The sequence below is a fragment of the Phyllobates terribilis genome, unplaced genomic scaffold, assembly GCF_046119375.1.
Source record: "Phyllobates terribilis strain yellow unplaced genomic scaffold, ASM4611937v1 Scaffold_2__4_contigs__length_985480577, whole genome shotgun sequence".
Taxonomy (NCBI): domain Eukaryota; kingdom Metazoa; phylum Chordata; class Amphibia; order Anura; family Dendrobatidae; genus Phyllobates; species Phyllobates terribilis.
Window position 1 is genome coordinate 173,675,197 of NW_027362762.1, and position 17,450 is coordinate 173,692,646.

Here is a 17,450-nt window from a genome sequence, read left to right on the forward strand (position 1 = left end):
AAACAGCTTGGATTGTGGCCTCTCCACTCTTCCTCCAGACTCTGGGACCTTGATTTCCAAATGAAATGCAAAATTTTCTTTCATCTGAAAACAACACCTTGGACCACTGAGCAACAGTCCAGGTCTTTTTCTCCTTGGCCCGGGTAAGACGCTTCTGGCGTTATCTATTGGTCATGAGTGGCTTGACACAAGGAATGTGACACTTGTAGCCCATGTCCTGGATACCTCTGTGTGTGGTGGCTCTTGAAGTAATGACTCCAGCAGCAGTCCACTCCTTGTGAATCTCCCCCAAATTTTTGAATGGCCTTTTCTTAACAATCCTTTCAAGGCTGCGGTTATCCCGGTTGCTTGTGCACCTTTTTCTACCACACTTTTTCCTTCCACTCAACTGTCCATTAATATGCTTGGATACAGCACTCTATGAACAGCCAGCTTCTTTAGCAATGACCTTTTGCGGCTTACCCTCCTTGTGGAGTGTGTCTGTGACAGCCTTCTGGACATCTGTCAAGTCAGCAGTCTCCCCCATGATTGTGGAGCCTACTGAAACAGACTAAGGGACCTTTTTGAACGCTTAAGAAGCCTTTGCATGTGTTTTTTGTTAATTATTCTAATTTACTGAGATAATGACTTTTGTGTTTTCATTGGTTGTAAACCATAATCATTAACATTACCTGAAATAAACACTTGAAATAGATCACTCTGTTTGTAATGACTCTATATAATATGAGTTTCACTTTTTGTATTGAAGAACTGAAATAAATTAACTTTTTGATGACATTCTAATTTAGTGAGAAGCACTTGTATATCAGGAAATGTAGTCAACACATGCAAAATGTATCAAGAAGCAGCCACGTTATTTCTTCTAAATGGATATAGATATATGTTGTATGCACTTAGATCATCACTTAGAATATCCCATCAGGAACATTTTATTTAAACACATCCAATTGTACAAATTATTATTATTCCAAGATCTATTGATTAAAATCAACTTTGTTCATGGGAATATCCCTTTAAAGGGGATTGTCCCCTACTTTAAAAGGTAAATTTAATGGGCCAAAGATGTAGTAAGAAATAAAGACTATACTAACCTCCTGGACCAGCGTTGCCCCACTACACTTGGTACGGTGTTCCAAGCCAGTCTCCGGACATTAACATCCGATGTGACATATTGATTGACTGCTGCAGACAATCAAATGCCGCTGATTGACTGCAGCCTTCATATTTTGTCCAAAAAGAGATGTTTGTTCCTGTTTGGATGAAATCTATAGTGGTCATCTGAAGAATGTTGATACCAGGAGACTGGCTGGAGACACAGGACCGAGTGTGGAGGAATGACCCACGTCCAGAAGGTGAGTATAGTTTTTTATTTCTTAAATGTATATGGGCCTATTATTTGACTTTTAAAGTAGGGGACAATCCCTTTATAAATATAGTGCATGTTCCTTATAGAAGGCTGGGATCACATTTGAATTTTTTCATCAATTTACTAATGAGTTTTTGACACAAACTGCAGATTTATTCATTCTAAATCTAGAAAATGATGCAAATTTGGGAATTTTGGGGCAAATCTAGATTTCACTTAGAATTAAAGACAGTACAAAATGCGATAAATATAGAAGGGGAATGTGTCATTTAACACGTTTTGTGCAATTCACTTTAATTTTGAGATTAGCTGATCAAATGCCAATAAAGCTCAATGAACTTTTTCTTTGTAACTGATCTAAATAGACGTTATTCTGGTTAAATTGATGAAGACTCAAAGACGTCTCATAAAAAAACACATAGCATGTAGAAAACAGCCCAAACGTCACGTAACTGCTCACTGCTGATCCCACAATGCCATGAACAGTACAATACTGGGAGGAGAGTACTCTACATGAATTTTGTTGTGTATTACTCAGCGTGCCTCTACAAAAAATAGATAGTGACTATAGACACATAAGGTAATTGCCTCTCAGTCCTATACATTATTGATCAGCGCAAGAAATGCTGGCACTGGAGACATTCTGGTAAAATGGATCTGTCAGTGTCATAATAGCTTTCTTCAAAGAATTACAAGCAGAAGACTCTGGGGACCGAAGAGCTTGCTTTTCCGAAAAAAAAAACAACCCACAGCATGTAGACTCCAGACCTTACTGCTGGGTAGATCTCTACATAATACATAGTATCATCACTGATGTGCCTGACGTAGGATCTCCGCAGTGCATGGTCAATAGGAATTGCCGCTCAGTGGTCGTTTAATAACTGGTTTGCACAGGCCGACGCCACTTCAGATGCACACTGATCCATCAGTAATGGATCTTTCAGTACACGCAGGCTACCATTGTTCTCGGCAGTGTGAGTCCTATTTACACAGGATGAGGTGCTTCCAAGAACAACGATCTGTGGAGCAAACAGATCAAACCAAAAGATCATTTCACCTGGTGGAGGAGTATTTTGCATGTTCATCGCAACCAAAGTCTGGAGCTTAGCCACCCATAACCCCAGAGTGGGCAGAGGCCAACATGACAATGGGTTGGCGGGAGTAGTAGATGGTCCGAATTAAAAAGGGTGGGCATGGTAGTGGGGTTTTATATATGGCCATTCTTGAGAGGTCTGGCACTTTCCCGCTCGCATGGCTTACGCTCAGTCCCGCCCGCCCTTGAGTTCTAGTTTTACGTTGGGTTCAATGCGAGTTATTGTCGGGTCATGGTGGCTTTTGGCGTTTGGGGGTTCCTTGAGGTTGGTTCTAAATTGGGCTGGGGGATCCATTAGGATATGGATTCCTTAACTGGTAAATTCTGGTTATGATCTGGTGAATTTTGGTGGGATTTACGGCAAGGAGATGTCAGATCCCTGGGAGTTTAAGTGTACAATGGAACCCTTTGGGTTATGGTGCATCTGAGCCAGTGGGGTAACGGCTGGAAGAAATTATGGTTGGTTGCGGTTTTGGTATTCACCAGATCTTGTGAACTTCAAGGACCCTACCATGGTTATGTTAAATATCACATTTATATGTTTAAATAAAGGCTGCTGTAGCCAAAAATTTCCAATTGATCTGTGTCATAGTTTTATTTCATAGGTATCGGGGGAGTTTAAAGGGGGGAGAGACATAAGGGTTTATATGAGGTTATTCTATCAGAACTTCAACAATACCAGGGTCATGATCGGCCGCCTGTTTATAGTACACAATTATCGTGAAACGAGTGGAATGCTCTTAGGGATCTTGCGGTGTAAATATACCCTTACACTATCTACTTGTAAACTAGCTGAAGAAGATACAAAATATATCATAGGGGTATTCTGATCTCAGACATTTATGGCATTTATGACATTAATCCACTGGATATGCCAAGAATTATTTCTTATCGATGTGATTTCCATCTATTTTCAGAACTGCATTAAAAAAAAGGAAATGGAGAAAGCCACAAATTAATGCATGGCCATCTCTTCCATCACAGTGATGAGATGGGCCCATGTGTCAGAAGTGGGAGCTGCATCTATCAGACATTTATTGCATATCCTGTGAATAAGTCATAAATGTCTGAGATGGGAATAATGTTTTAAAGCCTCCTTCAGCACACTTAGTCAACGAGATTTCAGTTTTTGGGGGAACATCTACATTTAAGTAGTTGCTATGAGTTCAAATGCTGTTTTTATAAACTGCACATCTTTTCATTATAATAAGATTCTGTTCACATCACAGCTTGTCTCCATTCAATCAGGTTAAAGAAAAGCATAATCTGTTCATGCTGTCAAAAAATAAAAAATAATATGGGAAACTGACTGTCAGGAAATTTTAATTGGGCTGTGATAAATTTGTTAGTTTCCATTTTTAGACTTAATTAAAGCTGTCATATCACTTTTAGTAGGAAGTAATGACGCTATTCATCCTATAAGTGTACTCACACACATGAACAAACACACAAATATATATACATAAATACACATACATACTTACACACATGTACGTACATACACACACACATACATATATATTTATCTATTTTACTCACTTATATAGTGCCATTAATTCCACAGCACTTTACAGTCATTATCATCTATATATACTTTACAGTCATTATCATCTACATATATATATATGTAGATATATATATATAGATATATATAGATGGTTTTTATTTTGACAGGATTTTGGGTCTGGGATTTAGGAACAACCAAAAGAGCCTGGGTGGGAATGGTTGCTCCCATACTCCATTCCAGGCCTAATAATATGCACCTGGTCTAGCTCCGGTAGGAGTGGTGTGCCAAGGCTGGAGAAAGACGGAGCTGGTGACTAGTCTGTACTGCAGCCTGAGGGGTTTCTGTAATACTAAGTTGATGAGACCGTTTTACTTTGCCTTACCCAGGGAGTGGACTGTTTTGTTATTTATCTGTGCTAAAGAAAGGACTGTTTGGTTATTCATTTGTGCTAAAGAAAGGTGGTGTAATTTTTGGAGTTGTAAATATGATTTGCACCTAAGCGCAGCGTCTAAGAAGCAAACTGCAATGAGTTTGAGATGCTAACAACCAGCCAGAACTCTGATGTATGTAATAGCTTAGAGAGGACATGACCCATGTAAAATTGCATAGTTTTAATAAGTAAAGATTAGGATAAGAGTAAAAAATTTAGTGTGTGTGAAAAATCTGAGCCAGACAGTCTGCCTAGACGAAAGCACTAGATCGTGTTGGCCTCGGACCTATGCTCTGAATTATTAATGTGCCCATATTACACAAAAGCGGAGGGTTCACGGGTGAAAAAAGACTAAGGGATATCTGACAATTAATCCTCAATAGATGCGATTTATGCACAATCTCTCATTGATATCTGAAGCTGATAGACAACACCAAGCACATGCCCCAATATAATCATCGTCCACTACGGTGAGACAGAAGGGTCAGTCACAGAGCCGGAGCGAAGGCTTTATAGACATTCTGCAGTTGCTTAGTTGCTTGTATATGATGTATAAAGGCAGGGGAATATTAGTCCTATTTACTTATAGGTCCTTATTACAGAACATTGTATGCGGTGATGATCTCTTTTGTGCTCACCACATTAAGTATACATGATGGGTGCTGAATATGGACAGTAGCTGTAATACAATAACCATCTAAATAAGTCATGGTATATTGCAGGTTGTCATAGGATTATGCTATATGGCTGTTGTCACACAGGCTGCAGTACTGTACGGTAACAGGAGCTATAGTGTGTGCCAGAAAAGAGTGAGGCAAAATAGGGAAATGCAGTCCTCACGCGGAATGTGCAGCCGTGAATGTAATATGCACAATGCATAGCTGATCTGATGGTACAATATATAATGTCCTAAGCCCATAACGGATGGCCTCAAATGCCACTGGGTCCTCCTAACAGGACACAAAATAGAAAAAAAACTATTTCAGGATCGGATCTCTCTTCTGTTCATATCTAAGAATTCATCAATTCATGTAACGTTTCCCAGCACAGGTCTTGACATCTACACATATTTTTATATGCTCCAAAGTTAAGAAAATAGAAGATGAAGTTTTTCTATGCAATCTGTGGACTTTATTACTTGATTTTTTCATGAAGTTTCATGTCACAGTTTACTTGTTTCCACCTTTAAGAATGCAAATTAATTCTCTCCCTAAAAAGAAAGAAAATTGTATAGCTATTGTCATTTTGTGTAGGTAGCGAACTGATATAGGTCTATGTATGGCTGAACCTTGGACATAAGCCAGCCGCTCATCTGCAGGTTTGTTTTGGTGTAGAGCAGGGATGGGCTGGTTGAATAAGACACCCTTGATGCAGCTTTGGGAGGACTGGGCTCTCTAAGAGCTCGTGCCGACGATCGTATTTCTGGTGAGATCCCACAAAACATTGGATTGTAGATGGAGCAAAGTTATTCTATGGCGCTGCGCACATGTCAAATTTTTTTCTTTGGACAGTAGTGTCTTCCGATGAAAAAATATTCGGATTGCACTTGGCCATGCAAGTCAAAGAGTCCATGCAAAAAATCAGATGGCATCCGAGTGCAGGCTGAGAGAATAGAAAAGATGGAGAAATTTTTTCTCCATCTTCTCATACGAGAAAATCAGATCACGCTATGATCACACCATCAAAATCTGATCAGTGTGTAATTAGCATAATCAGATCGATTTTCTTGAATGAGAGAAAATATGGTGGTGTGACCCTAGCCTAAGGAGATCAGATGAGTATGGAATCTTATTTGCAATGCTCCATGGGAAAAAAAATACGTTATTTTACTTACTGGGAGAATCAATAACTGTATTATCCTGATATTATGAGGACCATTTTATATTACAGCTGGACTTCAACAAAGGATTATACAGCCACTCTTGACATGGACTGGCAAAGTAAGTACAAAGTGAGTATACCAGCCTCATCTGGTATAATTTATTTATTAATATAAGATGGACAGTCTTACAGAGATACACACATTTGGACGAGTTGTGTAAATGTAGGCATACCTCTATTAAAGGCCCCAGATAAAAGCTGCTGCTCCGTCAGGTTGAAGGAGAGCCTTTTCTCAATTGTTTAAGTTTCATAAACAGTTCGTATTGTGACATCTAGTTACAGATCCGCTTTAAGTCTAAGGCCCCACTATCAGTATTAGGTCAGTATTTTTTCTCAGGAGTGGGAGCCAAAACCAGGAGTGGGTGATAAATGCAGAATTGGTGACTTGTTTCTATTATACCTTTTCTCTGATGGTTCCTCACCTGGTTTTGGCTCCGACTCCTGAGAAAAAATACTGACCGAATACTGATAGTGGGGCCATGGCCTTATACTGTTTTTTTCTGTCATTGATTTCTGTAATGTCCTGTAGAATCTGTCAGCTTTTATTCATAACACTAACATTACAGTAGTGAAGTACACAGTCAAATTTATGGAGCGGAATAGGAATAGGACTGTGTGCCATGGTTTTATGCCAGGGCAGAGACCAGACAGTGTCCAAAGTGACTCCATCGGCATCATTGAAGTGAATGGCTCCTTTGGGGCTCTGTCGAGGTTCCCGTCAAAATCCTGTTTTTCGGGGATTCTGACAGAAACCCTGATGTATAGCTGAGAGGAGAGCACTGTGTGTGTGAATCTAGCCTATCTTCATCGAGTTTGGCTCTGAAATCGACCTTGAGGATGATGAGAAAAATGAGCCAAGGTAACACATGTTCATGCGAGAGGCAAAATCACCAGTCATACGCCAAGTTTATTCATTTTACTGGAAGAAGCCATACATGTCCAGTAAAATGAGCAGTGCGGCCATCTTTGTAATCGCCTAACCATGACTGGGTTATAAGAAAAAGTCAAAAATATCCGTTATGTGATTAGGTAACATTGACTTTTAGCATAAAATTGTATAATAGAAACAAATTCTATCCAAAGAACCTGAGGAAACTTCGCCTCAGTCACAGTGTATGTAATATGCAATATGTTATCTTCAAGGAAAGTTTCCATAGCAACCAAGCGGCCGAGCGATGTCTTGTCGCTGTACAGGAATGGCCGCCTTCTGGATTGCAAGTGCCAAAAGCTATTTTGTTTGCTGCAAGAAAATGAAAGTCTTATGAAAGGTCTATAGAGGATTGAGGAACTTTTACTAGTTGATAAAACTTGAGAGAAATAAACTGAACTACGATGTCAAATATCGATAAATGGCTTACAATGGCCATAGATGCAGAGATAATTTGGCCATATGACTACAAGAAGGCAAAGTAATAATCCGCGGCTGTGAAAATCTGTTTGATCTTCAGTAAATTCATCAGACACGCCTGACAATATCTCTCTACAGAAGATTAATATTATAGGGCTCATAGTGATTATAGGCAGATAAATGTACTGGGCCCCGGGACAGTATGTGCTCCACTTTCTTATGATGTGAAGATTGGAATTAGTAAATGCACGCGGTGTACAGAATTGTAACATGGCGCCAGAAGCCTGCGAGGAGTCGATATTCTGATTCCACATAGAGCGGGAAAGAAAGGATGGCATGACGTGCTGCATAATGCAGGTAGTCTCCACCAGAGACAGTGCTGTACAGAGGCAGGTAGAGCGCCTGCAGGTCTAGGATATGGTTTCGCCAGCTGTATTTAAAGAGAACCCGTCGGCACGATTTTGCATGTTAAAGTAAAGCTATAGCCATAATGGTGCTGTTGCATTTGAAGTGTTGGTGTAACAAGGATTAGGAGCATGAAGACTAAGGGTAGGGACTTCGGCTCCTGCCCTGGCCCTTTTGCCTGCCTCTGTATCTGCCTCCTGCTTTAAAGTTTGCACCAGCACTGTCCTCGCCACAGGCGGCGCATTGGCACATTGGGATCTCAGCTCCATTAAATCTCTAATGGACGTAGTTGAGCTGAGATCTGAATTTGCACACGCGCCACTGGCGCCATTTTACTCTGTACAAGCGCCGCCAATGAGGACAGCACGGCTGCGAACTTTAGAAGAGGAGGCGGGCCCCTCACAAAGCAGTGACCTGTCATACAGACAACAGAAGCAGGCATGTTTTTATAACTTTTTTTTATTTCTAATTCAATAAAGGAGTCTGTATGTATAATTCAAATAAAATAAATTATCATTTATTCTGGGTGGTTTTTTTTTGTCTTTTTTTTACAATTTGACTATGGAGTTAGCAATGGGGGCATCTTATAGACACCTCTCCATTACTAACCCTTGGGCTTGATGTCAGCTGCCAATACAAAGCTGATATCAACCCCAACCCAATTACCCCACTTGCCACTGCACCAGGGCAAGTGGGAAGAGTGGAGGCTAAGCCCCAGAATTTGCACATCTTATGGATGCACGTTTTCTGGGGCGGCTGAGAGCTGATGTTTTTAGTCTAGGAGGGGGAAAATATCCATGGCCCCTTCCTAGCCTTTTAATATCAGCTCGCAGCTGTCTGCCTAGTCTTTGCTGGTTATTAATTATAGGGGGACCCCCACATCATTTTATTGGGGGGTCACCCATTTTAATAACCAGTAAAGGCTAAGTATACAGCTGTGAGCTGATTTTAGCAGCCTGGGAAGTTACATGGGTATTACCCCCCTTCCCAGGCTATAAACATCTGCACCAGCTGTCTGCTTTCCCTCTGCTGATTACTAAAATTTCAGGGGATCTCACGCCATTTTTTTTAAGAAAATATATATTTTTTGTAATAAAATACATGTACAGTAAGCTATACATGCAAAGAAGTGATTATAAATCTCACTCACATATTTCCATATTTATATCTATCTATATATGTGTGATGAAGAATATTTCCTTAGAAAACTGTGTGTAAATGACAAAATTCCTCTATGTAAAGTCTCATATGAAAATCACATGGTCTGAGTGCCGTCCGATTTTTTAATCGCACCCATTGACTTGCATTGGCGAGTCTCGTCCGATATACGCGGCAAATCGTAGCATGCTGAGATTTGTTTTCTCAGTTCGATCTGAGCTGAGAAAAGAATCGCAGATGAGCAGGGATAGAGTGCACTCTGATTTTTTATCTGCGTTTTTCACACAGATGAGTATGAGCCCTTAAAAATAGTCTACTATTGTACTGCTGCAGAGTGTCTTCTTTATCAAATACTTTTGCAAAGATTTTACAAATCATACTTAATGCTCAATTGTAAGAGCTTTCTCTGCTTTCCCCAGCCCTCTTCTCAGTTTTAGAAATAGCAGCACTGTCTCCAGAACATGAAGAATGGAGACACAGAAAAGGGCTGTACTCAATGAGAAAAGCACTGTGTTGATAAAAGCTGTGTTGATATGTGAGCTTCTAAGGTCATCAGCACCCTGCATACACACAGAGGTCACATCCAGCCTGCATTACTGGGAGAGACACTCTTAAAGGGAACCTGACACCAGAAATAATGCTGTTGACCTGCAGATATTGGGTTAATCAGCAGGTTAACACCGTTATTATGCTGCCCTGGGCCTGCACGCAGCCGAATGCAGTGGGAAGAAAATGAACTTTATTCTCTCCCGCCAGCATTCGGTTTTAGTCATGGGGGCGGGGGCGGCATTGGTTCAGTCACCGCTCTGAGTATACAGAGCGGCAGCTGTAACTGCACCCCTGTCCCTGAGCCAGTGTGTATGTAAGCGTGTGCCATCTATGTCTGCCTGAATTTCGACACATACTGTAAACGTATGCAATAGGTCCATCTTCATTTGTATGGGTTTAAAAAAATATATATATATATATATTTTTTAGAATTCTTTTCTCAACCAGTTTTTACTGGTGCGGACAGAAAATACGTGAGGTGTGGTATAGCCTTCTCCTTTGTCCACCAGAGACAGGGTGAGTGGGTTTGTCTAGAGTAAAAAAATTGTTACCACCAAATTAATAAAAAGTTTGTATACAGCTCTGGCAAAAATTAAGAGACCACTGCAAAATTTTCAGTTTCTCTGGTTTTTCTCTTTTCTGTATATTTTTGAATAAAATGTATATTGTTGTTTTATTCTATAAACTACTGACAACATGTCTCCGAAATTCAAAGCTAAAAATTTAGTATTTATTTGCAGCAAATGAGAAATCGTCAAAATAATAAAAAAGAAACAGTGCTTTCAGACCTCAAATAATGCCAAGAAAACAAGTTCTTATTCATTTAGAAACAACAATTCTCATGTTTTAACTCGGGAAGAGTTCAGAAATCAATATTTGGTGGAATAGCCATGATTTTTAATCACAGCTTTCACGCGTCTTGGCATGCTTTCCACCAGTCTTTCACATTGCTTTTGGGTGATCTTATGCCACTCCTGGCACAAAAATGTAAGCAGTTCTTCTTTGTTTGATGGCTAGTGACTATCCATCTTCCTCTTGATTACATTCCAGAGGTTTTCAATGGGGTTCAGGTCTGGAGATTGGGCTGGCCATGACAGGGTCTTGATGTGGTGCTCCTTCATCCACACATTGATTGACCTAGCTGTGTGGCATGGGGCATTATCAGAGTTGGGGATCATTGCCTGAGCTAAACCTTTCATTATAAAAAAAAAAAATGAACAAAATTTTTTTTAAGCTTTTAGTTTGTAGTTTAAAAGAAGCAATTTACTTAAACTGTATAAATAATGATATCACCATGTATGGCGGTGTACAGCTGCCCACATGTCATAGCCACAAACATAAAGTAAATCAAATAAGCCACGCTACTGCCAGCCTTATAATAAAAGTAACCGTGGCCAGAATCTGGCTACGGTGACACAATCAGCAAAACTAACCTTACTACATAAAAAAAGCACATTTATGATCGCATATATCCAGAAATCTCTGCACATTTTTGTGCATAAAAGGAAATATTAAACCTTGTGGCCACTTTGGATTTCAGCACTTCATCCATTGACTTTCTCTATTTGGTTATATTAGCAGCATCAGCACTAGAGTAGATATGTCCAGAAATTATAAAAAAAAATAAAAATGGCTCTTTCATAATTTTAACAGTTATGTAATTTCTTTGCAATCAGTTTGTGTTGTGGTGGTCAGAGATACCAGCATTGTGACGTGAGGAACACAAAGAATGTAGAAAGGAGCTGGGACGGTGTTGATTGTCCTGCCCAAAACTGGTTCTATCATTCTCTCCCAAGAGCCAACTGTCAGTGTTATGGTTATTAGCATGTAAACTGTTAGTATGCTTCTGACCCTGGTGCCAAAGTATATAAAAGGGGTCGTCCGGCACCTATAATGTGTTTTCTAACTATCTATCCTTACACCTTAGCCACTTTTGTAATTTGCTTTATTACACAATGTCCTACACTTTTCCCAATCTATCTAATCCCTAAATGTGTTTTCTTTACTTTCTGTAACATTTCGTTTGAGAGGATTCTCAAACGTAACATCACAGGAGGCTGGTGCTGCACCCACTTCCCTGCATCCTCTATTGCCCCTCCTGGAACAGGATGTCACATGTGCGCTGCAGTTACCCACTAGTTTCTTGCATTGTCGCCCCCTCTGAAGACATCCTGGATCCTAGGTGAGAGATGATGTGGAAGAGGTGAGTGCAGCGCCGGCATTCTGCAGTGAGTAAAATCACTCAGTGACATCAACACCTTACCTCAACTTCTAGAACCACCCTCAAATGTATTGTCATCAGGAGGCAGCGCTGGTGTCACTCACTGCTTCTAGCACCACCCTCAAATAGATCATTAGTAGGGGCAGTGATAGAAGAAGAGGGCAGTGATGATTTGTTTGAGGCCGGTGCTAGAAACAGTGAGAGACACCAGAGCCGCCCCCTGGTGACGATACATTTGAGGGTGGTGATAAAAGTTGCTAGAAGTCTCACTAGTTGAACCCAAACCAATGTCTGGTTCAATAGAATTTAAAATGTAATTTCACCAATTTTGCTATCTTTGTTCTGATTTATAGATTACTAAAGCTGAACGCAGATTACAGATTTCAGAAAAAAAAACATTTTATTAACTACTTAATGCCTCTGCTTGGTTTGTGAAGATTAATGTTCTGTACTAAACTTCTGAGGGCGGAGTTACACAGAGCAGGACTACTTGGCATGAGACAACTAGTCCTCTAGTGATAATCTCCTGGGCAGAAAGTTGCCAATCAGTGATGGGGGCGCGGATATATAGAGCTCATGAATTTGGAGGACGTCATTACATCGCGTCTTCTGAGCGGGGCTCATGCTCTATATAGGTTGGCTATGTGGGGGCTCATACTGTATTTAGGGGCTGTGTGGGGGCTCATACTGTATACAGGGGGGCTGTGTGAGGGGTCATACGATATATAGAGGGATGTCAGCATACTTAATTCTGCTCAATATTAAGTGATACTATTAATATAAAAATATAATTATAATTCATATGTTAATATTAATATTGAGCATAATTAATTTCAGCTTATTGGTTCAGCCCTCCACAACAGTCACGGTCTCTCATGTGCCCCCTCAAGAAAATTAATTGCCCACCCCTGCTCTAGTGATAAAATTACTGTTTTATCAGCAGGTGATTATCAAAACTACATAAAGCAGCCCAGTAAGTGACACATGCCTGGAATCAGGCTCCCTCCCTCTACATTTTGTTGATCTCAGATTTAGAGACAAAAAGCTAGTGACAGATTCTCCTTAAGTGATGGGGACACAAACAACAACACTACCACTGGAAAAATTCAACGCGCTTGAAGTTTTACACAGATATTTGTCTTCAGGCATGTCTGGCACATTTGTATCACAAAAAAGGCCACAAAAGTGATAAAATCAGAAGAACAAACATTACAGACAACAAATATATGCAAATATATGGTCAGGAACAAGAGGGAAATAAAGACAGGGCAAGCTCGCAGTTTTATGGCTTCAGTCATAGCATAGTACGAGATAATGTATTTCTCAACCATAAAAACCTACTTTAATTTATGTCAACATGCAGCAGTACCACAATAAGGTCTTAGACGTGAATAGCAGAGACTATACAGAGAGACCATGCGGCAATATCAGACGGGGAGATACCTACCTTATTATTGGGTTCTGTGGTTGCCCCTTGAAGCAAGTCACATAGGAAGGATAAGTCGGGCAAGTTATGTTTATCAGGATTTTCATGTTCTTTCCATTCCTACGAAAGGAAAAAGAGAAAGTTGAGGAAAGTATTAATTAAACTGCAAGAAGTGCCAAGTGTATGAGTCACGATATGTTAAGGTTTACAACTAGTTTTCACAGCACATGATACTGGAGGATTGTATAAAAATCCCTTGACATGAAACATACAGTATATACGAAAACATATGCAGCAGCTTTGTATGGATGAGTTACTGTTTCCCACATGATGAGGACACTCATCTTCTGCTGCTGGGGCCATGAAATAATCTGATTCCTTATAACATTAATCACTTCCATGATGCATCCAGTGAATTAATGTCTGAGTCTTCAGAGAGAATATAGTTATGTCGAACAGTAGCTATATTCTGTATGAAAATACTGATGGCTCTGCTACAACATGTATACAATATATTATATATACATGTTGTAGCAGAGCCAGGTAGGATAGGGTCAAGTCCTAGTTCTGCAGGATAAGATTAGACGCATCTGCCTAGTTTTTCACTAGAACCAGTGCCTGTGTTCACTTGGTGTATCAGTCTGCTGGATGGATCAAGTAGAGTGTGCGGCTGGTGAGTTAACAGCCAAAATGTGAGCTGTAGCTGAGAGAGAGAAATAGAGAGAGACATGCCGGGGTCTCTCACTGAATGGAGACTGCATGGATGAGCTAGGAAAGCTGAGCAATCTGTTTGTGGGAAACTGCAGAAAACGGTGTGGAAGCTGCAGCCTGTTCAGTGTGAACTGTGCCTGGAGTTAAACACTTCTGTTTGGCGCTGGAAGCTCGGGCTGAAGGAGAAAGGACTGTAATCTTTTCGGGTGGGCCGGCACAGACATATGTGCCCTGCTAAATGAACTGTTTATTTGCTGAGATAACTTTATGCCCAGAAGAGGCTGGTTTGTTTTTGAGTCCCTTGGAGTTTTATGAAAGCAATAAAACTGCACATGTTTGGACCAAACCGCATTGCCTGCGTGAACACTACCTAATGCCAACCTGAGAGAGTGAATCTCTACAATGTGTATATTTTTACATTGTATGCAACAGTAAACATACACTATAATATGGTCTATTCCAGTATTAAATGAGCAAAATAAAAGAAATGAGTAATAGATTTCTTTCAGAAAAGTTTTTCCTATAAGTTCTCTTAGTAAAAATAAACTTTACATTCCTTCCAGGGGTCCAGAGCTGAGTCTCGACTGCCGCTCCTGCTGTCTGTTGCTGTCTTCAGTGCTGACACAACACTGACAGCGCAGCAGACAACTGAGCTCAGCGCCTTTGCCCATGTAGACAGCGCGAGCCGCTCAGAGCTGCTGAGGTCACTGATTGGCTGTCATGACAGCTGCAGAGCTCAGTTGCCTGCAGCGCTGTTGATGTTACGTCAGCACTGCAAACAACAGATACCAGGAGCAGTGGTGGAGACTCAATGAAGAACCTGGGCAGGGTAATTAAAGGACAATTTGTAATTTTACTACTAAGATAAGGGAACTTATAGGAAATTTTTTTCTAAAAGGAGACAACACCATTAACTCAATTTCTTTTTCGTTTTTAATGGCCTTCGGCTCGATCTCGAGCTATGGCGACTTAAACGATGAACAATCTGTATAGGTCCACCAGGGTATTCTCCACCATTATTTTGATAGTATGAAGCCATCGGGTTGCTGGTCTTCCTCTTCGCCTTGTTCCTTCTATTCTTCTGACCCTGACGTCCTTCTCCAGTGATCGTTCTCTTCCTAAGTAGGCAAGTCGTAGCTTGGTGATCCTTGCTTCAAGTGACATGTCTGGCTTGATCTGTTCCAAGATTGATTTTTTGTTCTTCTTACCATCCATGGTATTGATATCCTTCTCCAGCACCACATTTCGCAGGCGTCGATTCTTCTTCTGTCTTGTTTTTTTATCATCCAGGTTTCGCAGCAGTTGAGTTTTGTCTACTATACTGTGATATTGCTATTCATAAGAATACATTAAGTGGCTTGAAAATATCTTCTAAATTGCTCCCGTCAAGCGATCTACTGGTGATTTCTTTATTTCATTTCTACATGCTGGGATTTTAGAGTGATTAGAATATGTTGTAGCTCATTTTTTCCTTCCCTGAGTTATATAAAAACCGCATAGAATTCTCTTAAAAAAAAAAATCACAAAAAATTGCATCAGACGTTCAGACTCATAGTGTTTATAGTCTAGTTGTCCCTGCATAACGGAAAGATAATAAAATAATGAAAAGTGTAGTAGACGTGAGGGATTTGTCTAGCCATTCATACTGAACACTACACGCTTGAATGGTTAGAGAGAAGAAATAATTATCTCCTGTCACTACAACGTTCATGACCCCAAAACAGCTTAGCATGCTATGTTCCTTCAGACAGACTACCTAATCTATAGTGTCCTGCTCGTGAACCTGGCTGGCTCTACCCCTGAGGCCTCTTATACTTTCAGTGCTCATTTGTGCTTTTTACAAGTCGGGTTTTTAGCCTCTTAGGATGATGGTAGAATTGTACCTTGTCTGACATTGGCATATTCTTAAGTGATAAATCTTCAGCAGAAGCAAAATGCTTATTGGCTGATTAAGAATGGAAAATCAGCTCAGCTCAGAACTTTCCTCATCCTGTAATATTCAGCAAAGTACTAAACACAAAAGAGAAATACTGACGCGGTGAGTTCATGCCCTGTGATCTGCCACGAATATAAAACCCCTTTAATTTCACATCGGAAGCCCCTTTAAAGTTGTCATCCACTTTTAGAAAGTAGTTCTCATATGTTTACCGTCATGTCAAATATCAAAGCCGGCAGGCACTCAAACTCCCCAGCCCAGCGCCGGCTCTCTGTTGCTACTCCAAGTTCTATGTTATGGCTGCAGTGGTGACATTACTGCTGCAGGCAATCACTGAGCTCAGCAGCTCTGCTGATGCAGATGGCATGAGCTTGGTGATTGGCTGCAGCAGCGATACACGCTGTAGACGTGACAACACTATTAAAGCCGAAACACAGAGACCAAGGCAAGGTGGGAGAGCCAACGATACACCAGAAGATCGTGAAAACTATCTGGATTTGTTATGATAACAAATGTTTGGCAGCACTTTGTTGAAAGTGGAAAACCCCTTTAACCATTTTAGAAGTTAGATGTGTAACTAATGTTACAGTAAGGAACAAAACACTGGTGATGCATCTCAAGATATTATAATATAGTATTTTGTACTTACATAGTGCTAGTGTTAACAATTTGCATCTGAGACATTTATATAACATAAGGATGTGTCATAAATGTGTGATAGGTGCCCATTCCACTTCCAGTACTCCAATGAATTGGGAGAATGGAGTTCCCCTTATTAACCATTTACACTCCAGAATTCTAGAGACCATGCATGAAGTTGACTTTCTCCACTGTAGTTTAAGCAAGTTGCTGAAATCCCAGAGTGTTTCACTACTCCCCTTAAGCTGTGATGAAGTTAGCTGCACTGATGTATGGTTCTGTCTCCCCATTAGTAATTACCCATCCCAGCTCTTGCTTACACCACTGCTCTTCTCTCTGACATGGAAAATACATGCAGGCAGCCACCAGACACCAAGACACGTGTTTGTGACCAGATGGTTCGGGCCACACAGAATGGCATCGTGGGCTGCATGGATGGATTGTAGATCCCGCCAACATTAATCCAATGTGTTTCAGATGTGTTATACCCATGTGCCAGCTCCTCTTAGGAGCTTGACTCACAATCACATGCTGTGGAATACATGATGGAATGAATTTCCATTCTGTACAGTCTTCTAATCTTTTTACAATATGTCATTGTATTATAATCACAATTAATGTCATATTTCTAGAACTCATTTTTCCTATTTGCGCTTGTTCTATATTAGAATTGTGTCTTTCCTGACATGATGTTACAGCATCATATTTTACAGTGTTGACTCTACATGTAGAACGTAGCACCCAGCAGTGGATGTGTGTCTTATCTGACAGTAATCCCAT

At 40.4% G+C, this 17,450-nt stretch overlaps 1 protein-coding gene across 3 annotated transcripts in view; it reads right to left on the reverse strand.

Annotated features, from left to right (window-relative positions):
• The window catches only part of ARHGEF25 (Rho guanine nucleotide exchange factor 25), a 399,528-nt gene that overhangs the window by 37,358 nt on the left and 344,720 nt on the right, over window positions 1-17,450 (reverse strand). For all 3 annotated transcript variants that reach the window (XM_073663292.1, XM_073663291.1, XM_073663295.1), the window contains one exon: window positions 13,406-13,504. In XM_073663292.1, the coding sequence (XP_073519393.1) occupies window positions 13,406-13,504 (99 nt within the window). The remainder of the gene's footprint in view (window positions 1-13,405; window positions 13,505-17,450) is intronic.